General features: G+C 36.2%; 1 protein-coding gene and 1 long non-coding RNA gene across 2 annotated transcripts; both read left to right on the top strand.

The window, feature by feature from the left end:
• The first annotated feature begins 17,132 nt into the window (after positions 1 to 17,132).
• Positions 17,133 to 19,040, top strand: LOC128693709 (keratin-associated protein 19-9b-like). The gene is made up of 2 exons (XM_053783535.2): positions 17,133 to 17,164; positions 18,714 to 19,040. Exons 1-2 carry the CDS (start codon positions 17,153 to 17,155, stop codon positions 18,939 to 18,941), a joined length of 240 nt encoding a protein of 79 aa, XP_053639510.1. The 5' UTR covers positions 17,133 to 17,152; the 3' UTR covers positions 18,942 to 19,040.
• A 5,251-nt stretch (positions 19,041 to 24,291) lies between these two features.
• LOC138852307 (uncharacterized) lies at positions 24,292 to 25,851 on the top strand. Its single transcript, XR_011391637.1, has 2 exons — positions 24,292 to 24,339; positions 25,514 to 25,851. It is a non-coding gene; the product is annotated as an uncharacterized lncRNA (long non-coding RNA).
• Positions 25,852 to 26,312: the final 461 nt, after the last annotated feature.

Genomic DNA, 26,312 nt, shown 5'->3' with positions numbered 1-26,312 from the left:
TCTCTTACCATAAAAAAGAAGACACTCAAGCGGCGGCGTTTTAACGACGTGGAGGACATTCAAGTAGACTCGTAGGCCATGCAAGACGCCATTAGGAAAAATAAAAAGTTCCAGAAATGTTTCGAGAAGCGGCAGATTCACCAAAAAAGAGTACTTAGAGAGAGACAGCCTCAATTACGGTGAATAAGTAAGTCTGTATATTATTTTACGGCAGTACATGACCTTTCTGATAGCGCCATGTACACCACCTTAAGCTAGATTAATTCAAAGCACTGAAGAAAACAACAGCAGCTGCAGTTTGGAAAATCATATATATATATGTATATATATAGATATATATATATATTATATATATATATATATATATATATATATATATATATATATATATATATATATATATATGTCTATATATATATATATATAATGTATATATGTATGTATATATATGTATATATGTATGTATGCAAAACAACCACTGTGAAAGAATAGAGAAATTCCAAGCGCTTTCGTGACTACTCACATTATCATAGTTCCTTGATAATGTGAGTAGTCACGAAAGCGCTTGGAATTTCTCTATTCTTTCACAATGGTTGTTTTACATATTCTGAAATCATCTGTTTACTGTGATCTTATTGTGTATGTATGTATATGTATATATATATATATATATATATATATATATATATATATATATATATATATATATATATATATATATATATATATATATATATACATATATATATATATATTTATATATATATTTATATATATATATATATATATATATATATATATATATATGTATATATGTATATATATAATACATATGTGAAATATATATATATATATATATATAATATATATTGAAAAATATATATATAATATAAATATATATATATATATATATATATATATGCAATAAGATCACACTAAACAGATGATTTCAGAATATGCAATACAACCACTCTGAAAGAATAGAGAAATTCCAAGCGCTTTCGTGACTACTCACATTATCAAGGAACTATGATAATGTGAGTAGTCACGAATGCGCTTGGAATTTCTCTATTCTTTCAGAGTGGTTGTTTTGCATATATATGTATGTATATATATGTATATGTATATAATGTATGTATATATATGTATATGTATATATTGTATGTATATATATATGTATATATATTATATATGTATATACGTATGTATATATAAGTATATGTATATATATATATATATGTATATATATGTATATGTATATATATTTGTATATATATGTATATATATATGTATGTATATATATATATACATATATATATATATATATATATATATATATATATATATATATATATATATATATATATATATATATATATATATATATATATGTATATACATATGTATATGTCGTGCCGAATATGTAAAATTGGTCAGTTAGCAAGAACTCATTTAAAATTAAGTCCTTTCTAAAAATTTTCTCTTATACGTTTAAAGATATATTTTTTCATTAATGTTAATGTAAAAATGTATAATTTTGCACCAAAAGGAACTTAGAAAACTTACCTAACCTTATTATAACAAGCGCAATTTATTTTAGCCTAACCTAACTAAATATATTTTAGATTTGTTTACAATAATTTAATACTAAACAAACACAGTGAAATATATTTCTTTTCGTTAGGTTCAGAATGATTTTGGCGAAATTATTGCATACACAAATTTTCACTTGTCCTATATGGCAAGATGAGCGTTGCTATTTAAGACAAGATCGCAAGTTCTGCCTATTCGGCACGACATATATATATATATATGTATATGTATATATATATATATATATGTATATATATATATATATATATATATATATATATATATATATATATATATATATATATATATATATATATATATATATATATATATATATATATATATATATATATATATATATATATATATATATATATATATATATATATATATATATATATATATATATATATATATATATATATATATATATATATATATATATATATATATATATATATATATATATATATATATATATATATATATATATATATATATATATATATATATATATATATATATATATATATATATATATATATATATATATATATATTTTCAACAAGTCGGCCGTCTCCCACCGAGGCAGGGTGACCCAAAAAAGAAAGAAAATCCCCAAAAAGAAAATACTTTCATTATCATTCAACACTTTCACCACACTCACACATTATCACTGCTTTTGCAGAGGTGCTCAGAATACAACAGTTTAGAAGCATATACATATAAAGATACACAACATATCCCTCCAAACTGCCAATATCCCAAACCCCTCCTTTAAAGTGCAGGCATTTTACTTCCCATTTCCAGGACTCAAGTCCGACTATATGAAAATAACCGGTTTCCCTGAATCCCTTCACTAAATATTACCCTGCTCACACTCCAACAGATCGTCAGGTCCCAAGTATCATTCGTCTCCATTCACTCCTATCTAACACGCTCATGCACGCTTGCTGGAAGTCCAAGCCCCTTGCCCACAAAACCTCCTTTACCCCCTCTTTCCAACCCTTTCGAGGACAACCCCTACCCCTCCTTCCTTCCCCTATAGATTTATATGCTTTCCATGTCATTCTACTTTGATCCATTCTCTCTAAATGACCACACCACCTCAACAACCCCTCTTCTGCCCTCTGACTAATGCCTTTATTAACTCCACACCTTCTCCTAATTTCCACACTCCGAATTTTCTGCATAATATTTACACCACACATTGCCCTTAGACAGGACATCTCCACTGCCTCCAACCGTCTCCTCGCTGCTGCATTTACCACCCAAGCTTCACATCCATATAAGAGTGTTGGTACTACTATACTTTCATACATTCCCTTCTTTGCCTCCATAGATAACGTTTTCTGACTCCACATATACCTCAACGCACCACTCACCTTTTTTCCCTCATCAATTCTATGATTAACCTCATCCTTCATAAACCCATCCGCCGACACGTCAACTCCCAAGTATCTGAAAACATTCACTTCTTCCATACTCCTCCTCCCCAATTTGATATCCAATTTTTCTTTATCTAAATCATTTGATACCCTCATCACCTTACTCTTTTCTATGTTCACTTTCAACTTTCTACCTTTACACACATTCTCAAACTCATCCACTAACCTTCGCAATTTTCTTTAGAATCTCCCATAAGCACAGTATCATCAGCAAAAAGTAACTGTGTCATTTCCCATTTTGAATTTGATTCCCCATAATTTAATCCCACCCCTCTCCCGAACACCCTAGCATTTACTTCTTTTACAACCCCATCTATAAATATATTAAACAACCATGGTGACATTACACATCCCTGTCTAAGACCTACTTTTATCGGGAAGTATTCTCCCTCTCTTCTACACACCCTAACCTGAGCCTCACTATCCTCATAAAAGCTCTTTACAGCATTTAGTAACTTACCACCTATTCCATGTACTTGCAACATCTGCCACATTGCTCCTCTATCCACTCTATCATATGCCTTTTCTAAATCCATAAATGCAATAAAAACTTCCCTACTTTTATCTAAATATTGTTCACATATATACTTCAATGTAAACACTTGATCTACACATCCCCTACCCACTCTGAAGCCTCCTTGCTCATCCGCAATCCTACATTCTGTCTTACCTCTAATTCTTTCAATTATAACCCTACCGTATACTTTTCCTGGTATACTCAGTAAACTTATTCCTCTATAATTTTTACAATCTCTTTTGTCCCCTTTCCCTTTATAAAAAGGGGCTATACATGCTCTCCGCCAATCCCTAGGTCCCTTCCCCTCTTTCATACATTTATTAAACAAAAGTACCAACCACTCCAACACTATATCCCCCCCTGCTTTTAACATTTCTGTCATGATCCCATCAGTTCCAGCTGCTTTACCCCCTTTCATTCTACGTAATGCCTCACGTACCTCCACCACACTTACATTCTGCTCTTCTTCACTCCTAAAAGATGGTATACCTCCCTGGCCAGTGCATGAAATTACCACCTCCCTTTCTTCCTCAACATTTAAAAGATCCTCAAAATATTCTCGCCATCTACCTAATACCTCCCTCTCCCCATCTACTAACTCCCCTACTCTGGTCAAGGACTTGTCAAACATAGCTTAAATTCTTCCCAAATTTTATAATTGTAATTTGTCAAACATAGATCATATTCTTCCTAAATTATATTAATTATATATGAATCTAATTTGGATAATCCTAAATCAATATTCATATTAAATTCAAAACTATGTTTTTTGAAGATTGAGTCAATTATATTTCTCTCAATCATAAATCTGCTCGATCCAACTTTTCGAAAAACACTTGGATTGTTAGAATCTCTCACATAATTAAACTCTTGTCCAGTTCTAATGAGTTATTAATGTTGTAATCTTAGTTCAAGGCTTTTCAAAATTTGACTATAATAAACTTTTTTTCAGTGAATCTCGTAGGCACAGCCATAAATAAAACAAAGCCTTTATTGACTTCACACGTTCTATATAAATTTATTTATTTCTGTAATGTAATTTGTTAATCGTGCTTAATAATCATATCGTACACACTTTTAATGTATTCTTCCACAGAGATTATAATTATTTTGTGATGGCCGTCCTCAAGTGTCCTTTCTGAGCTAAGATACGATTTTAACATTTTTCTCTTATCTCATATAAAGCATTTAGTTACTTTTAAGAAATAAAGACTCTTATTTCAAGCAGAACATTATGTCTAAGACATTACATAATTCCGGGTTCTTCCATTCCTCATTTTTGCTCAGTCATTGCTATCAGTGTTTGTCCTCAATGAACACGTTTCATAATTATACACAATTTGTTTTATGATATCGTCACCTAAATTCAGTTTACATAGCAATTTTTTGGAATAATTTTTTTTTAAGTATTCATTATCGAAGTTTATTTCATATCTTTGCCATTGTTTCTGAATAACTCCGTTCTGCTCTGTTCATTATTATTATTATTATTATTATTATTATTATTATTATTATTATTATTATTATTATTATTATTATTATTATTATTATTATTATTATTATTATTATCATGGTAAGTTCCACTTCTTTAATGGCTTTCTGTTCTATTTAGGGAAACTGGAAAAGTTTAGCCAGATTAACTAAAAGATTCATTAAATAAATTTGTTTTTTGGGGGGGGAGGGGGAGATCGTTGACTTTTCAGTGTAAAAGTAATAAAAATAAATTACTACTATCTTGAACAATATTTTATTAAAAGCATTAAAGAACTGTAATTTTAGCATATATAAAATGCCAAATGCTTTCTCCAACTGAATCACAATACACTTATTAAATGCAAATTTTTTTACGTTTGCGAAAAGAAAGGAAATTGTTGAGCAATATAACTGTTATCAAATGAAGTTGTAAGGAAATATTGGGTGAACTGAAATCCTGATATAAAATACTGTATGCAAATAAAAATTCAGAGGAATGTGGATGAAGAAAATGTTTGGAATGATAGTAAGGCATGTGTGATGTCATTGACACTAAGGCATGTGTGATGTCATTGACACTAAGGCATGTGTGATGTCATTGACACTAAGGCATGTGTGATGTCATTGACACTAAGGCATGTGTGATGTCATTGACACTAAGGCATGTGTGATGTCATTGATAATAAGGCATGTGTGATGTCATTGACACTAAGGCATGTGTGATGTCATTGACACTAAGGCATGTGTGATGTCATTGACACTAAGGCATGTGTGATGTCATTGACACTAAGGCATGTGTGATGTCATTGATAATAAGGCATGTGTGATGTCATTGACACTAAGGCATGTGTGATGTCATTGACACTAAGGCATGTGTGATGTCATTGACACTAAGGCATGTGTGATGTCATTGACACTAAGGCATGTGTGATGTCATTGACACTAAGGCATGTGTGATGTCATTGACACTAAGGCATGTGTGATGTCATTGACACTAAGGCATGTGTGATGTCATTGACACTAAGGCATGTGTGATGTCATTGATAATAAGGCATGTGTGATGTCATTGATACTAAGGCATGTGTGATGTCATTGATACTAAGGCATGTGTGATGTCATTGACACTAAGGCATGTGTGATGTCATTGACACTAAGGCATGTGTGATGTCATTGACACTAAGGCATGTGTGATGTCATTGACACTAAGGCATGTGTGATGTCATTGACACTAAGGCATGTGTGATGTCATTGACACTAAGGCATGTGTGATGTCATTGATACTAAGGCATGTGTGATGTCATTGATACTAAGGCATGTGTGATGTCATTGATACTAAGGCATGTGTGATGTCATTGATACTAAGGCATGTGTGATGTCATTGATACTAAGGCATGTGTGATGTCATTGATACTAAGGCATGTGTGATGTCATTGATACTAAGACATGTGTGATGTCATTGACACTAAGGCATGTGTGATGTCATTGACACTAAGGCATGTGTGATGTCATTGACACTAAGGCATGTGTGATGTCATTGATAATAAGGCATGTGTGATGTCATTGATACTAAGGCATGTGTGATGTCATTGATACTAAGGCATGTGTGATGTCATTGATACTAAGACATGTGTGATGTCATTGACACTAAGGCATGTGTGATGTCATTGACACTAAGGCATGTGTGATGTCATTAACACTAAGACATGTGTGATGTCATTGATACTAAGACATGTGTGATGTCATTGACACTAAGGCATGTGTGATGTCATTGATACTAAGACATGTGTGATGTCATTGACACTAAGGCATGTGTGATGTCATTGACACTAAGGCATGTGTGATGTCATTAACACTAAGACATGTGTGATGTCATTGATACTAAGACATGTGTGATGTCATTGACACTAAGGCATGTGTGATGTCATTGATACTAAGACATGTGTGATGTCATTGACACTAAGGCATGTGTGATGTCATTGACACTAAGGCATGTGTGATGTCATTGACACTAAGACATGTGTGATGTCATTGATACTAAGACATGTGTGATGTCATTGACACTAAGGCATGTGTGATGTCATTGATACTAAGACATGTGTGACGTCATTGACACTAAGGCATGTGTGATGTCATTGACACTAAGGCATGTGTGATGTCATTGACACTAAGGCATGTGTGATGTCATTGACACTAAGGCATGTGTGATGTCATTGACACTAAGGCATGTGTGATGTCATTGACACTAAGGCATGTGTGATGTCATTGATAATAAGGCATGTGTGATGTCATTGATACTAAGGCATGTGTGATGTCATTGATACTAAGGCATGTGTGATGTCATTGACACTAAGGCATGTGTGATGTCATTGACACTAAGGCATGTGTGATGTCATTGACACTAAGGCATGTGTGATGTCATTGACACTAAGGCATGTGTGATGTCATTGACACTAAGGCATGTGTGATGTCATTGACACTAAGGCATGTGTGATGTCATTGATACTAAGGCATGTGTGATGTCATTGATACTAAGGCATGTGTGATGTCATTGATACTAAGGCATGTGTGATGTCATTGATACTAAGGCATGTGTGATGTCATTGATACTAAGGCATGTGTGATGTCATTGATACTAAGGCATGTGTGATGTCATTGATACTAAGGCATGTGTGATGTCATTGACACTAAGGCATGTGTGATGTCATTGACACTAAGGCATGTGTGATGTCATTGACGCTAAGGCATGTGTGATGTCATTGACACTAAGGCATGTGTGATGTCATTGACACTAAGGCATGTGTGATGTCATTGACACTAAGGCATGTGTGATGTCATTGACACTAAGGCATGTGTGATGTCATTGACACTAAGGCATGTGTGATGTCATTGACACTAAGGCATGTGTGATGTCATTGACACTAAGGCATGTGTGATGTCATTGACACTAAGGCATGTGTGATGTCATTGACACTAAGGCATGTGTGATGTCATTGACACTAAGGCATGTGTGATGTCATTGACACTAAGGCATGTGTGATGTCATTGATACTAAGACATGTGTGACGTCATTGACACTAAGGCATGTGTGATGTCATTGATACTAAGACATGTGTGATGTCATTGACACTAAGGCATGTGTGATATCATTGACACTAAGGCATGTGTGATGTCATTGACACTAAGACATGTGTGATGTCATTGATACTAAGACATGTGTGATGTCATTGACACTAAGGCATGTGTGATGTCATTGACACTAAGGCATGTGTGATGTCATTGACACTAAGGCATGTGTGATGTCATTGACACTAAGGCATGTGTGATGTCATTGACACTAAGGCATGTGTGATGTCATTGATACTAAGGCATGTGTGATGTCATTGACACTAAGGCATGTGTGATGTCATTGACACTAAGGCATGTGTGATGTCATTGATACTAAGGCATGTGTGATGTCATTGATACTAAGGCATGTGTGATGTCATTGATACTAAGGCATGTGTGATGTCATTGATACTAAGGCATGTGTGATGTCATTGATACTAAGGCATGTGTGATGTCATTGATACTAAGGCATGTGTGATGTCATTGATACTAAGGCATGTGTGATGTCATTGACACTAAGGCATGTGTGATGTCATTGACACTAAGGCATGTGTGATGTCATTGACACTAAGGCATGTGTGATGTCATTGACACTAAGGCATGTGTGATGTCATTGACACTAAGGCATGTGTGATGTCATTGACACTAAGACATGTGTGATGTCATTGATACTAAGACATGTGTGATGTCATTGACACTAAGGCATGTGTGATGTCATTGATACTAAGACATGTGTGACGTCATTGACACTAAGGCATGTGTGATGTCATTGATACTAAGACATGTGTGATGTCATTGATACTAAGGCATGTGTGATGTCATTGATACTAAGACATGTGTGACGTCATTGCTTGGTAAGAGTCATGTAAGTAAATTTATGATCACGTTAAGTTCAGTATGTACACTCGACACATTTACTTGATATTATTTTCGAACGATAACTTTCAGCTAAAATATATGCCAATATTATATACCATTTCTATGTTTCCTATATTATATTATTTTTAGAACTATGATGATTATGTTCAGTATAAACTGAAAAGCTTCTTGCACAATGTGTGTGTGAGTGTGTGTGTGTGTGTGTGTGTGTGTGTGTGTGTGTGTGTGTGTGTGTGTGTGTGTGTGTGTGTGTGTGTGTGTGTGTGTGTGTGTGTGTGTGTGTGTGTGTGTGTGTGTGTGTGTGTGTGTGTGTGTGTGTGTGTGTGTATGTGTGTGTGTGTGTGTGTGTGTGTGTGTGTGTGTGTGTGTGTGTGTGTGTGTGTGTGTGTGTGTGTGTGTGTGTGTGTGTGTGTGTGTGTGTGTGTGTGTGTGTGTGTGTACTCACCTAGTTGTACTCACCTAGTTCAGGTTGCAGGGGTCGAGTCCTAGCTTCTGGCCCCGCCTCTTCACTGGTCACTACTAGGTCACTCTCCCTCAACCGTGAGCTTTATCATACCTCTGCTTAAAGCTATGTATGGATCCTGCCTCCACTACATCGCTTCCCAAACTATTCCACTTCCTGACTACTCTGTGGCTGAAGAAATACTTCCTAACATCCCTGTGATTCATCTGTGTCTTCAACTTCCAACTGTGTCCCCTTGTTGCTGTGTCCAATCTCTGGAATATCCTGTCTCTGTCCACCTTGTCAATTCCTCTCAGTATTTTGTATGTCGTTATCATGTCCCCCCTATCCCTCCTGTCCTCCAGTGTCGTCAGGTTGATTTCCCTTAATTTCTCCTCGTAGGACATACCTCTTAGCTCTGGGACTTGTCTTGTTGCAAACTTTTGCACTTTCTCTAGTTTGTGTATGTGCTTGGCTAGGTGTGGGTTCCTGACTGGTGCCGCATACTCCAATATGGGCCTAACGTACACGGTGTACAGGGTCCTGAACGATTCCTTATTTAGATGTCGGAATGCTGTTCTGAGGTTTGCTAGGAGCCCATATGCTGCAGCAGTTATTTGGTTGATGTGCGTTTCAGGAGATGCGCTTGGTGTTATACTCACCCTAAGATCTTTTTTCTTGAGTGAGGTTTGTAGTCTCTGGCCTCCTAGACTGTATTCCGTCCGCGGTCTTCTTTGCCCTTCCCCAATCTTCATGACTTTGCACTTGGTGGGGTTGAACTCCAGGAGCCAGTTGCTGGACCAGGTCTGCAGCCTGTCCAGATCCCTTTGTAGTTCTGCCTGGTCTTCGATCGGATGAATTCTTCTCATCAACTTCACGTCATCTGCAAACAGGGACACTTCAGAGTCTATTCCTTCCGTCATGTCGTTCACAAATACCAGAAACAGCACTGGTGTGTTTGTGTGTGTGTGTGTGTGTGTGTGTGTGTGTGTGTGTGTGTGTGTGTGCGTGCGTGTGCATGTGTGTGTGTGTGTGTGTGTGTGTGTGTGTGTGTGTGTGTGTGTGTGTGTGTGTGTGTGTGTGTGTGTGTGTACTCACCTATTTGTGGTTGCAGGGGTCGAGTGTGTGTGTGTGTGTGCGTGCGTGTGCATGTGTGTGTGTGTGTGTGTGTGTGTGTGTGTGTTTGTGTGTGTGTGTGTGTGTGTGTGTGTGTGTGTGTGTGTGTGTGTGTGTGTGTGTGAGTGTGTGTGTGTGTTTGTGTTTGCGTGTGTATTCACCTATTTGTGGATGGAGGGGTCGATTCACGGCTCCCGACCAGGCCTCTTCGCTAGTCGCTACTAGGTCCACTCTTTCCCTGCTCCAAGAGAATTATCGTGTCCTAAAGCTAATTATTGTTCCACTTCCTGTGAACTATAAGGCTGAACAAATACTTCCTAACATACCTATGATTCGTCTGATTTGTCAACTTCCAGCTGTGCCCCATCTCCGAAACATTCTGGCCCTGTCCACCTCGTCAATTCCTCTCAGTATTTTATACGTCGTTATCATGTCCCTTTCCCTTTCCCTCCTGTCATCCAGTGTTGTCAGGTTTAGTCCCCTTAACCTCTTCTTGTAGGACATACTCGCCCCCCCCTCTTACCTCCAGGACTATTCTTCTTGCAAACTTTTGCACTTTCTCTAGTTTCTTGACGTGTTTGACCAGGTGTGGATTCAATATTGGTGCTGCTTACTCCAATTTGGCCCTGACGTACATGGTGTGCAGTGTCGTGAATGACTCCTTACGCAGATGTCGTAACGCTATTCATATGTTTGCCAGGCTCCTATATGCTGGAACAGTTATTTGGTTGATGTGTGCCTCAGGAGAGGTGCTTGATATAATGCTAACCCGAAGATCCTTTTCCTTGAGTGAGTTATGCAGCCTTTGACCCTCTAGGCAGTATGCCGTCTGCAGGTTTCTTTGTCCTTCCCTAATCTTCATGACCGTGCACTTCTTGGGGTTAAACTCCATGAGCCATTTGTCAGACCAGGCTTACAGCCGGTCCAGATCCCCTTGTAGTCTTATTTGATCCTTGTTCACTTATTTTCTCATTAGACTCGCATCGCCTGGGTACAGGGACATTTCTTAATCTATCCTTTCCGTCATGTTATTCACATATAAAAGAAACAGCACCTGACCTAGTACTGACACTTGTGGAACCTCCCTCAACACGTGCGCCCACTCAGATACCTCGTCACGTACCAACACATGTAGTTTCCTTTCTGTCCGGCATACCCTGATCCATTGCAGTACTTTCCCTATTATTCCTGCCTGCTCCTCTACTTTTTCAACCAGTCTTTTGTGTGGTACTGTGTCGAAAGCCTTCTTAAAGTCCAAGAAGATGCAGTGTACCCATCCCTCTCCTGTCTTACCTTTGTTATCCTGTCGTAGAACTCCAACATTTTTTTAACGCAGGATTTCCCTTCCTTGAAGCCTTACCGGTTGCCATGTATGAGCCCGTGTACAACCAGACACACCTCTTCTCTCCGCCTCTTGAGGTAGAGTCTTAATGAGAATATATTAAAGAACTCATGCAATATTAATATTTTAAAAATATTGGCCGTTTTTACACCGATTCCTGAAAAATAGATAATACCCGCTTCTATTGATGACGATAATTTGGCACACCCCTAACTTAATGCACAGTAAATATTAAATAACACAGGAAGGTTAAGTATTAAATAACTTAATTTCTCTGAGATGACAATGTTATTACTCATTAATTTACCTACTGTACTATCTAGGTGAGTACAAATAGGAAGCGCGTCTACCTTGCGCTCAGCAGACGGAGGGTCGAGCCTCCACCAACACGTCTTGCGCTGAATGACCCACATGGGTTTAGCGCTTCACAAGAATTACATTTACATTACCTACTGTACTAATTACTGTTTGCAAAAGGCAATTGCCTCCACTTTTCAGATTATTCCACTTCCTGACAACTCTATGAGTGAAGAGACACTTCCTAACATCCCTTTAACTCATCTGAGTCTTCAAATTCCAATTGTAACCCCTTGTTGCTGTGTCCTATCTCTGGAAAATCCTGTATCTGTCCATCTTGTCGATTCCTCTCAGTATTTTATATGTCGTTCTCACGTCCCCCTATCTCTCCTGTCCTCCAGTGTTGTCAGATCGATTTCCCTTAACTTTTCCTCGTAGGACATGCCCCATAGCTCCGGGACTAGTCTCGCTGCAAGCCTTTGCACTGTCTCTTAATTTCCTGACATGCTTGGCCAGGTGTGGATTCCAAACTGGTGCTGCATTCTTCAATATGGGCCCGACGTACACGGTTTCCAGAGCCCGGAACGATTCCTTACTGAGATGTCGTAATGCTGTTCTTAGGTTTGCTAGGAGTGTGTATGTGTGTGTGTGTGTGTGTGTGTGTGTGTGTGTGTGTGTGTGTGTGTGTGTGTGTGTGTGTGTGTGTGTGTGTGTGTGTGTGTGTGTGTGTGTGTGTGTGTGTGTGTGTGTGTGTGTGTGTGTGTGTGTGTGTGTGTGTGTGTGTGTGTGTGTGTGTGTGTGTGTGTGTGTGTGTGTGTGTGTGTGTGTGTGTGTGTGTGTGTGTGTGTGTGTGTGTGTGTGTGTGTGTGTGTGTGTGTGTGTGTGTGTGTGTGTGTGTGTGTGTGTGTGTGTGTGTGTGTGTGTGTGAGTAGCTCTCACAATCGTAAGGTAGTATTTATTCTGAAATTTTTAAGCACGTGTAACATTAATATTTTAAAGGTATCGGCCGTTTTCTTCACCGATACCGTAAAAATAGTCGATACCCACCAATACTGATATTTTGGAACATCCCTATTTAAAAATATTAGTAGATTAATGTTACATATGTTTTCACCCATGGTCATGGTTACGGTCTCGGGTATGATCCTGGTTTCACCGCCGGTTCTACGGATAAAAAAACCACTCCCTCAAAACTGTGAAATGCATTAAAACCTGTTAAAAGTATTAATTCCCATGCATCTTGTACAATGTATCTTTTTCAACCAATAAAATCCTCTAGTGTTAAATGAGATTATAATATCATAGGTCTATTGGTTAAGAAATTCACAAAATATCCAGAATATTTAACATTCATAAGTCTAGCGGATAAGAATTTCACAGAACCTCTTTCTTTCTGACAATATTGGCAGCTACCTTTTAAAAAAAATTAATTATGCAACCACAAACTGTTAATATTTCCATGGAAAAACAATCAACTGTTAGGATGTAATAAAGCATCTGAGGAAAGACGGCTTTTTAGTTCAAATTCCTTGAATTAAGAGCCCTTCACCAGCATCAACAAGGGAATGCAAATCTAGAACTTAACATATTTTATTTTGGCATTATTGATGTATATTATTAGATTATTGTTGTTTATTATTTAATTTCCAGCTATGCCTCTTCGTTTGGGTTCTAACCCTTTATACATTTTTGAGTTTGTAGATACCTTAGGAAAATCTTGCTTGTTGTGAGCGTATTTTCTCTGAGCTCTGGGGAAGGGGCGTTCTGGTATTATGTTCTGGTATTATGTTCTGGTATTATGTTCTGGTATTATGTTCTCGGTTGTATATCAACACTGACTTGATCATAAGCGTTGGATTAACTTAAAATAGAATTTTCCAAACCACACCAATATTTAAAAATGACACCAGAAAACTAAAACACCGATTCCTTTTTTCATATATAACTCATTACACAGTGTTTCTGGACACTGGCACTGTGTTGTCTAAGTAGAATTAACTGCAGGTAAGATATATCTGGCACTGCTTGTTAGTAGAAAACTACATCTAAGCATATCGGACACAAAAGTTTTTTTTTTAACTCTGTTTCCTAGTTATAATAACTAAGACACTAGAACTTTTGTTGATATGATTAGAGAAGAGAAAGACAGATTGGAATATAATTTAAGGTAAATTTACAAGCTGCTCGATTTTTTTATTTTTACCGATATACATGTACTACTTACTTATTGATTAACCAAGAACCAGATATTATATGTCATTGTACATAAAATATAGCCATTATATGAAAGTACCGAGTTATAAGTGATCAAAATTCATCTATTTTTGTTAACAAGATGTGGCACCCGTATTCCATATGATTATTATATAAACTGTATGCCGAAGCTTTATTTTAATTTTTATTTTAGTGATTAAAGTAGCCAGGCTCGCGGGAGAATCACATAAACACTTGTATTCGTAGTCACAGTGGTGGCCCATGCTAGCCTCCCTAATGGTGTGTAAATAAACCTAGTTGGATGAATCTTATTGTAGCCAGCTGGTCCAGTGGCTTACGCACTGGTCTGGAGTTTTACGACTCACTTGCCACCAGTTCAATCCCCTTAAGTATCCTTGGCTAGTGTTGATCAGATGACATGCAGCTTTAACAACCCTTCGAATAATCGCTAGACTTTGAGCTTAGTCAACCAAACATTTGGATTCCACACTCCCGTACATTCACTCTCTTCGAAACTTTACGTATATCTGCAAAAACGAAACTTCAGAAGAATTCTTTTTCATTTACAGAGATGACTAAATATCCTGGCTTCACAGTCGGTCATTCTGCTTTGCAAGCAATGCAAAGACTCCAACATAAAGAATCAACCAAAGGGAATTAGATCTTTAATGAAACTTCCTTGAATGCTTCATGAGGAGGTTCATTAACTTGCAGACGAAATACGTACACCGTGGATAATATTGCTTTAATGAAGCACAATCCAGGAGACAGCAATAAAAGAAGACAGTGTGAGTCACTAAGACTTGATAATTATAATGCCATCCAACTTTTGCCAGCCATTCCTGCTGATTCAACAATAGGATTTAGAAAGAGAACAAAAAGAGACATCCCTAAATGCCTTGTTTGAGCCCATTGTCAGCTAGAACACGACCTTCGATTCCTTAATACTCTTAACACATATGACTAATTTAGTTATGGACGGGAGGACATACAAGCGAGTACAAATAGGAAGTGCATCTGTCTCGCGCTCAACAGACGATGAGTCGAGCTTCCATCACGTCTTGCACAGAATGACCCACATGGGCTTAACATGAATTAAACAAAACAAACAGTCATGGACGGGATCAGTCTATTGCACTGAAGAGATTGCTACTATTCTCACTCAGGATTATACTTAGCATTACTTCAAGGTAAATTTAATTATGTATTGCATGTAATTTATTAATCCTATTTCATAATCACATCGAGCACATATGTAGTGTCAAGTTATTCTTCCACAATATTACATTATTTTGCTAAATATTCTGTTAGCAATATTTTTCATTAAAATTATTTAATTTGATGACATAGAGGAACTGTGTCCTCTTTAGACACATAAACAACTTTTCATTATCTTACTTAGTCTATAAACTAGACAATAATTTATCTTTATATATATTCTTCTTCAATAATATTTGTGTAAGTGATATTTTGCCATGTTATTTTTTTTTATTTTTTAATGAAAAAGTATATAATGTCAATTATAACGAATATTTGTTATGGTATTGTCGCTCAAACATTGTATTTCCACTATGATGACTTAGGTAGACCCTTATCCTGAAAGTAGCATATCGATATCTCTCCCATTGAAATCTGGTCTTTGAGCTCTCAGCCTCAACGCAATTCCATTTCTAGCTGCAGTAACTGAAGTGAACTGACGCGGTTATGTCTCTATACAGAGCCTAACAGATGAGCCCCTCACCCAGGAGTCATCTCATTACAATGTAACGCAAGATCTTCTTATTGAATGCCATAAAGAGCAATCGTGTAAGTAGTTCCTAGGAGATCTTTCCATCATCTATAGTGCCGTTGTAGCCTCTTACCACTACAACCCTTATGAACTTCTCAGCAAACATAACAATAAGGTGTTGTTGAAGGTGAAGTTTAGGGCTGTAAAGCAAGAAAACGATATGAGTTAAGATGTCTTATATAAATGCATTCGCTTATGTGACAAATAAATCAATTGAAAGTGACTGCGTTGAGTAGTGTAAAGTAGACTTTTGTTAAAAATAGGTAACAGCTTATGAAATGAATTACGTCAATTATCATTAATATCTAATCAATCTACAACAATTTTTTTCCTCTCCTTGTTGAAATGTATTCGCTAATAATATAATTACAAATAAAGTATATTAAGATAATAATCATAATTATAATAAACAAGTTATTCAGTTACATTGCAAAATGAAAGTTCTCATAGAACAAATACTGAATATAAAACACGAAAAATCAATAAACCTGGTACTCAACAGAAGAATTAGTCGCTACAGTAAGATCAAGGATCATCACAAGGGCAAGACTGGTGGGTGTGGTGTCTTGTGTCCTGTTATGCATGGAGCAAGAAGATTATTTAAATTGTGTATATCTACGTGTATATATGGGTATGTGCATGTGTTTCGGCATGTGAAAATATGTGATTTAGTGTATGCTTGAAAATTTAACAAAAATTATATTATATACAACTGATTCGATAAGAAATCCTATTTTCATAAAATTACTCCATGACTGTAGGAATATTACTGGCCCATTGACCTTGGTAAAATTTTGTCAGTATTATAATACTGACTGCTTCACTTGTCAGGGTCACATGACAATATTCTCAGCTCTTGGATGCCAGAGTATAAAAGGACAGGTAGTGTCCCTACACTCACAAACCTTCCTCAGCAACGAAGCTACACACAGCAGTCATGCAGGTTCTGGTAAGTGCCAGACTTGTAATGGTCAAAGTTGTTTAGCAAACGTTAAATGATTATCTTCTGACAATATTAAAGAAAACAACACGTTGCAGAAAAGGCTTTGATTTAGACAACGTTTCGCTATGCAGAGCTTTATCAATAAAGCTCTTTAAAGAATGAAACGTTCCCCCCCCCCAAAAAAAAATATAAAAGCTTGTCAAGCAATTTTTCTTTGCTTTTCTTGTTTTAAATATATTTCTCACTGCCAATATTTATCAGAATAGCAATTTTTGTGTACATGTTAAAAACGAATTATTATTTTAAAAATATTAAATTTTGTAAACCAACTCCTATTATTTATTTTAATTGTAATTACCGATATATCTCGTATATTAACTACAAAATACGTTTGCGTATTTTGTATTTAACATGAGATATGAAGTCATACGAGATATGAAGTCTACTTTATAGATACTTTTTTTAATTTTTTAAAATATTTGCTTACAAATATTTGCGAAAATGAGACAAATAACTGTAACTTTCACGGAAATATTAGATGGGCAAAATTTTACAAGGATATTAAAATTTTTGTGAAAACATTTAATGAGTGAAAATAAGTGAAGACCTGAATGACCGAAACAAACAATATATGTACACAATGTTTAAGTAATACCGCAATTTTAACTGAAACTAAACTAAACGATTAGAATGCCTGTGTGACGCGAATTTATGTCCGAAGGTTCTGAGGCATCCACGTTAATTGCTGGAGTTATCAGCTAATACAATATATTATTATTATTATAATCAAGGGGGAAGCGCTAAACCCGGAGGATTATACAGCGCCTGGGGGGGGGATGTGGAAGGCATTCAGGCTTAATTCAGAGAACTGGAGCACAGATCCAATTCCCTAAATATAGAAGAAAAACTAATGGTCTCCAAATCACAATAGCTTTCAGCCTTGCTGATGAATAATAACCACAACTCACCACACAATAAAGTAAGATTAGAAATCCGTGAATAATTTTGTAATAGCAGTAGCAGATAGGTTGCTCAGAGTCATGCCAGAAAGCTTCAGAACATTTTTACTAAGCTTGAAAGGAGAACTAGAAATGTTGTGATTCAAACGTTTGCTTTACTACTAATTAAGAATTTGTGATACATTATATTGGTATAAATTTTAAGGTATTTAATAACATAATAATTTCAATATAAATAAATCAAGGACCCCAATGGAAATGAGTCACTGTGACTTTCTTGGGTTATCTTGGGTAATCTACACACATGTTGCTATGTATGATAACTTATGTAACTGTATTTATGTGTACTTGTACCTCAATGAACTTCAGATATTCATAAAAACTCATTCTTTTTATTTTAAATATTTTTTTTATATGTAATTACGTTTTCTTCTCTTGGTACATTCAATATACATAGTATAAAATTATTAGCAGGTAAATGCAAGAATATTTTTTCACGGGTATATATTTAATAATAAAATGCTTATTGTTATTCAAACAAATGCCTTACTAATGTTATCGAACTATTTATAACTAGATTTTCTTTGTCTTCTCAGATCATTATCCTGCTACTGGGTGTCGCAGCAGCAAAACCTAACCCTGTTGCATATCCTGACCCAAAAGCTGGTTTCGGTGGACTTGGTCTTGGCTACGGTCTTGGAGGGTACGGTCTGGGAGGTCATGGCTATGGCTTGGGAGGCCTTGGTTACGGTCTCGGGGGCATCGGTCGCGGTGGTTATGGCTTCGGCTACGGACCTCGTCTCATAGGCGGCTTCTACGGATAACATCCAGTGTCCTAGAAAAATCTAAAACACTTCAAAGCCTGTTAAAAGAATTCTAATACATTTTATATGGTACATTTTTTTCTTCAACAAAGAAAGTCCTGAAGCTTTGATCTGAGTTTTTAATATCCTGGAAAGAACTTGAAAAAAACACAAAAATTGCAACGTTATTTTCTAATGGCTTATGAAGTCGCAGTCTTTGCCTAGTAGATATATTCATTTGTCACATCATGACCACCGCCTGACATTATATTCAGTGAATCTTCTAAGCTCTACGCAGTCAAACACTGCCTGGGGAATTTGAGGACCCCAGATCTGAGTCAAGGACTCAGTGGTGTTAAAGCCCTGAGACTTCAGCTATTCCGGTATGTAGGTTTCAGCTGTGCCTCATCATTCTGGCAGTACCCATTTAAACTAGTCATATATTATCGTCTCATCCATGCGGTTCGAAAATCGTTCATGTTGTGAGCGTATCTCCTCTGAGTCATTTTTTTTAAATCCAGGATGATTTGAATAGACTGATGCAGTGGTCGGAGAAGTGGCAGATGCAGTTTAATGTAGACAAATGCAAAGTTCTAAATGTTGGACAAGAAAATAGCCATACCACATATAAACTAAATAAAGAGATCTTAATATTACAGATTGCGAAAAGGATTTAGGAGTTCTGGTTAGCAGTAATCTGAAACCAAGACAACAGTGCATTAGTGTTCGCAATAAAGATAACAGAATCCTCAGCTTCATAGCAAGAAGTATAAATAATGGAAGTCCTCAGGTTGTTCTTCAATTCTATATATCTTTGGTAAGGGCTCATTTAGATTATGCTGCACAGTTCTGGTCACCGTATTACAGAATGGACATAAATGCTCTGGACAACGTACAAAATGAGAGTATTATATACCATTTCGTACACAACAACGTACAAAGGAGGATGACAAAGTTGATTCTATGTATCAGAAATCTTCCCTATGAGGATAGATTGAGGGCCCTGAATCTGCACTCTCTAGAAAGGTGTAGAATCAGGGGGATATGACTGAGGTATATAAATGGAAAACAGAAATAAATAAAGGGGCTGTAAATAGTGGTAAAAATATCTAGCCTAGACAGGACTCGCAGCAATGGTTTCAAGTTGGAAAAATTCAGATTCAGGAAGGATATAGGAAAGCACTGGTTTGGTAACAGAGTCATGGATGAGTGGAACAAACTCTCGAGTACCGTCATAGAAGCTAAGACGTTGTGTAGTTTTAAAAATATTTTAGATAAATACATGAGTGGGTGTGGGTGGGTGTGAGTTGGACCTGACTAGCTTGTGCTACTTGGTCGGATGCCTTGCTCCTCCCTTAAGTGACGTGTCTGACCTCACTAGGTCAAGGCATTGGCTTAAGAAGGTGGGTGAATTGGACCTGCCTCGCATAGGCCAGTAGGCCTGTTGCATTGTTCCTTCTTTCTTATGTTCTTGTGTAAGTGATGCATACAGTCATTACTATTTAACTTTTTTCTTTACCACCAGATATGAACATTTTAATCCCTAATGTAGGCTTAAAGCAATCTCTCAATATATAAATGCTGAGTATATGTCCAAGTTTCGATTCTTTACTACGTATAATGCTCACATATCAATTGTTCAGGACTGTATATCAATATAATTCTTATTATCATAATTATTATTATTAATTAGTATTAATGGAGAAACGCTAAACCCTCCAGGGGTCATACAATGCCTTGGAATTGGAGGTTATCAGGTATGATTCTATGATAGGTATTTAGCTCAAGTTCCATATATTACCAGCCCTTCACTAGGATCGAAGAACCTCCGTTGAAGGGAAGTCGTTGTGTAACCCAAGAATGGTAGACACATGTCGTGGAAGCGTATTTATGTGCAATGCAGCTTGGGTTTGAAAATATAAACTCTACTACATAATTACACAGTGGACTAAATTTTTCATGGATTAGTGTCCCTTGTAACCAGATTGCTTGGAGAAGAGAAATCGTGCTGTAAGCAATTATATGCTCAGCGCTGTCATACGTAAGCTGATTACAGGGGTGGGGGATGATGTCATAAGTGTGCTTTTGTCAGGATTGCGATTCAACAAATGACGGTGACTGTGTTTCTTCTTTTTTGGATCACCGCACGTGTGAGACGACTGGTGTGTTAAAACAATTATATATATATATATATATATATATATATATATATATATATATATATATATATATATATATATATATATATATATATATATATATATATATATATATATATATATATATATATATATGGAGAACTTGCCCATCATTATATGTTTGTTGATAAATTAGACACATGTGCAACTCTTGGGTATCTTTATTAAGGAAACGTTTCGCCACACAGTGGCTTCATCAGTCCATACACAGGAGAAGCTTGCCTAACCCTTGGGCACGACCTACTTCCACACTGGGCAAATGTGACGCCACCTGCGACTGCTGCACCTCTCCTGCCTACGGTTTATAAGCTGCTTCTCCGCTCATATGCCGTATTCTATTCAAGATTGATGGACTGACCATATCGACTCATGGGCCTACTGGCCCATGCGAGGCAGGTCCAGTTCTCCCACTGGCTTAACCCAATATTTCATTCTCCTCCTGTTCTTCAAGTTTCTCCTGTGTATTGACTGATGAAGCCACTGTGTGGCGAAACGTTTCCTTAATAAAGATACCCAAGAGTTGCACATGTGTCTAATTTATCAACGTGTCGGTTCTGTGAGCCATTCATCTACATTATATGTTTGTTCCCATAGGCTCAGAGACCCTTGGCTCATGGAGAAAGAGTGCATCTAAGTTCCTTAAGGAGCTAGGCAAAATACTCATCAGGGCAACTAGGGATCCCAGGGCAGCTAGTTTTCTGTTCCAGCGACTCAGCGCTGCTGTTCAGAGGGGTAATGCCTGCTGTATTTTGGGTATGCGCCCCAGTTTTGAAGAGCTGGATGAGATTTTCGCATTATAATCAGTGACAAACATGCAACAATATGTACTAGACATTTATCTCTCACATCTCATGTACTGTATATGCCATCTTTATATCAACAATATATCTCTTAAACCTTTTTGTACCATATTATGTAATAAAATATACCTATTGGTAAAAAAGAGTGAAAAGATGGGGTGGTAGGGGAAGTGGAATATTCAAACGGCTTCAGGAAGAAATACAAATATTCTTCCCTGAAGCCTTTTTATCCACGTCTCCGAGGCTATGGGTCCCAAACTTTACAACACCAGTCGTCTCACACTTAGGGTGATCCAAAAAAGCATTTGTAATGAAATCAAGATGACCCGCCCTTCCAGCACGTTGAGTTGCAGGATCTTCTTCAAAACTTGTCTTAACTATAGACAAGATCAATTTCCACTAGTAATTTTGTACGCTGGTGACTCCGCCTACCACTGCTCTGCCTAATCTGTCAGCAGTATATAAGTATATAAGTATATATATAAGTATATATGCCGCATTTTTGTCAAGATTGACGGACTGAACACATGGACTCTAGACTGAGGGACTGATTACCTCAAACTCCTCCTGCTCATCTTCCACCTTTCTTTGTATTGGATTGAAGAAGTCACTGCGTGCAAAACGTTTACAGGATAAATACCCAAATGTTGCACAACTGTCTTATTCATCAACTTATCGGTTTTGTAAACCATTTATTCACATAGTGAGTCAGTATGCTGAGCGTGGGAGTGTGGTGAAGATTTTGCAAGGTCACATATCCAGTATATTTTAACAGTGACATGCCAGACATAGCTTATATTCCTCACAAATTCTTTTATTTATAAATGAATCTTATTCATATAATCCTGAACTAATATTCATATTAAAATCAATGATTCGAATATATTTCTCTCAACAATGTACTTGTCTTATACAATCTTCTCGATCTTTTGAGAATCAATTGGGTGCTTAAAATCCTTCACACATGAATGGGCTCTTGTTTAGCTCTAATGCAATATTTATGTTGATGTAATCTTAGTTCAAGGCTTTCTCCTGTTTGACCGAAATAATTTTTTTTTTCATTTATTGCATAGAATCTTATAGACACATAAGAATATAAGAAGGAAGGAACACTACAGCCGGCCTACTGGCCCATGCGAGGCAGGTCCAGTTCTCCCACTGGCTTAACCCAATGTCTTAACCTAGTCAGGCCAGGTCACAGGACACAACCATTAGCATATTTCTGTGAAAAATATTTCAGGCTAAGATATGAAGCTGTGGATTAATGTAAGACAGGCATTGCAAAAGAAAATATATGACTGCTAATTAAATTATAAGTTTATTAATTATCATAACTTTCTAATCAGCCCAAAACAATTTCGTCCTACTCATTCTGTGATATATTCATTAATAATTTTCATATATTTATAAATTAAGAATAATAAAAGACTAATAATTAAAAAATGAATGGTTGTAAATTGTATGGTGATACCAACAAATTGAGGAAAAGGGCATTTGTGTACAGTTTGGGACATTTATTACAGGAGATACTTCGTCACGAGTGACTTCGTTAGTCCTAATGCAGAGTAAATAAATACAGGTTAATATGTAATAGAGAGTGCAGGTGACCTGAAGCAAAACTGAGGTGAGACGGGAGGTAAGTCACTTTGTAAAAAATATGTTGGAGAAATATATAAATAAATATATTTGTTCTACAACATGACTGACCTCCCGCCTCACCTCACTTCTGCTTCAGGTCACCTACACTACTACCCATTAATGTATATTAATTTACTCTATATTAGGACTGATGAAGCCACTCATGGCGAAATGTATCCTTTAATAAATTTCCTAAACTGTACACAAGTGTCCTTTTAAACAATAAATGTTATATGCTATTATAATGTAAAATTAGATCTGTTACGACAAAGTATTTATAGCAAAACATATATAGAATACAATTTCAGTACTCATGTTAATTACCAGAGGAGTTAGTCGCCATGTATGATCAATATTCGTACAAGGGCAAGGTTGGTGGGTGTGGTTCTTGGCGTCTTTCAGTGCATGGAGACAGCATATTATTAGAATTGTGCATGCGCTTGTACATAATGGTGCATGCGAGTATGTGAGAATGTAAAAATCTATGATTAGTTATGTTACTCTTTTTTACCCCCCCCCAAAAAAAAATATTCAACTACATTTCTTAGAAATCACAGTTTATCACAATTTTATTCCAAGTTTTGGGTTTGTCACTGTCCCATTGACCTTGGAAAGGATTGGTCACCGTTATAATGGTAGTTCATAGCTTGACTGCTCTACTTATCAGGGTCGCATGACTAGTATCAGCTCTTGGATGCTAGAATATAAAAGGACATACAGTCTTCTCACACTCACACACCTTCCTGAGCAGGAAAGCAACATAGAGTAGATATGAAGATTCTTGTGAGTAGCAAAGTTATAGTTTTTTCTAGAACAGTATTATTCATTGTACAAATTCACTAGAATAAAAAAAATGTCAGAGCACAAACTTTTACATTCACTCTAGTAAAAATTTTTGCTAGAGTGAATGTATTATTTTTTCATTTAAATTATAATTTTTATAATAATCCTATCTCACGTAAAATAACAAAAGAACTCAGAGATGTAATCACAACGCAATTATTAAACACACAGATTTGCAAAAAATTATTTCCCAAATACTAGAAAAGTTGCAATACAACTGTTGTGCAGATATAAAATAAAGCGGAAAAAAATAAATTTTAGGAAAATGATAAATGAGCAAAAAATTTTAAAATAATATTAAATTGCTTGTGAAATCACTGAATGTTTAAGAGGAAGTTATGACCTGACTCACTTGTGGTAAACAATGTTTTATTACAAGGCTGTTCAATACTCAGGTAAATTCTCGTGTACGTGAAGGTCTCGAACTTAATACTTGAGGCTTCAGACGCTCGCATGTTACAGCTAAAACAATTGATTATGTAAAATATCTGGAAACAAGTGAAGATCATTAAGTTTCATCTCATCTGTGAAATGGTTTTCGTCACCCACAATCCCTTGACATTCGAATAAATATAAGTGAAACCTTTGCTTTGATTTTGTCATGGTAGTATCAGGAAGGCTGTTAACAATAACGCGAGCATCCTCAGGAGTATTTCATTATATTTTTATTATATCTAAAGAGAATGACTCTTTCATCTTTGTAAAACAGAAAACAAAATATAAGAAATTTCTTAAAATTTCAGTGAAATTTAAATGATCCGATATTTCGTGATACAGACATTTCGTGTTCATTGTATTTATAAAATATATTAAACGCTCCAAAATGCCGGTACGCACTTCAAAACATAAGAGATTGCAATTATTTTTCGGCTCATTAAACATTGTAATATATTTAGAAAACGTAATTTGTTGACTTTATACTAAATGTTATTATATATCTATATTGTAATTACGTTCTCTGCACCTGATACTTTCAATATAAAATTGAAACATTTAGTTAACAATTGATAAAAATTGCTCCCGAAGTTGATGTGAAGGAATGTTACTCAAGTAAAATCGTTAAATATTTCTCCTATAAATGTTGACTAATAACTAAACTTCTCTGTACCCATAGATCATTCTCCTGGTGGTGGGTCTTGCAGCAGCCAGGCCTGGACCTGTCGCAAATCCTGATCCTGAAGCTGGCATCGGTGGATTCGGTCTCGGTGGTCTTGGCTATGGCCACGGAGGAAGAGGCTACGGTTTGGGAGGCCTTGGTTACGGCCTCGGAAACCTGGGCTACGGTGGTGGAGGGTATGGGCTAGGCTATGGCCCACGTTTCTTTGGTGGCTTCTACGGATAAGACATATCCTTCAAAGTAAAAAATGTCTCCACGTCTGGTAAAATTAAATGATTCTCTAGACTTTGTACAATACATGTTCTCTTCGGCCAATAAATTTCTATAGCATTAAATTATTTTAAAATATCCTGCAAGAGAAGATCATAGAAACAGAAGTGCCTGAGCATTCTTACTAAGGCAATCAGTCAAGTACTAATTTTTTGCCTTGGACGCGGCTTATTATGAGCCTCATGTCTATCCTGTAGACTGTAGCAAAAATGCAAATAAATACACAAGGCCCTAAGAGCTAGACTTGCAGGATGACTGAGCAATGGGGTTTCAAATCTATCGATTACAGTAGGGTCATTAATAAGGCTACACAGTAACCTCTTCACCAACAGACATCATATAAACGCTGATAGAAATACACCCTCTATGATATACATTCAGTGGGCTTACATGAGTACTTTAGGCCTTTATTATTTATAAATAAGTCATTTTTTATGTTACAAGCAAAATTAGGATATGTTCTGAAAATCTATTATTTTCTCATATAATACCATGAAATAATATATTGGATAATATATGTGAATTT

Source organism: Cherax quadricarinatus, chromosome 6 (assembly GCF_038502225.1).
Source record: "Cherax quadricarinatus isolate ZL_2023a chromosome 6, ASM3850222v1, whole genome shotgun sequence".
Lineage (NCBI taxonomy): Eukaryota > Metazoa > Arthropoda > Malacostraca > Decapoda > Parastacidae > Cherax > Cherax quadricarinatus.
The sequence above is the reverse complement of the archived record's forward strand: the minus strand, read 5'-3'. Positions and strand labels throughout refer to the sequence as shown.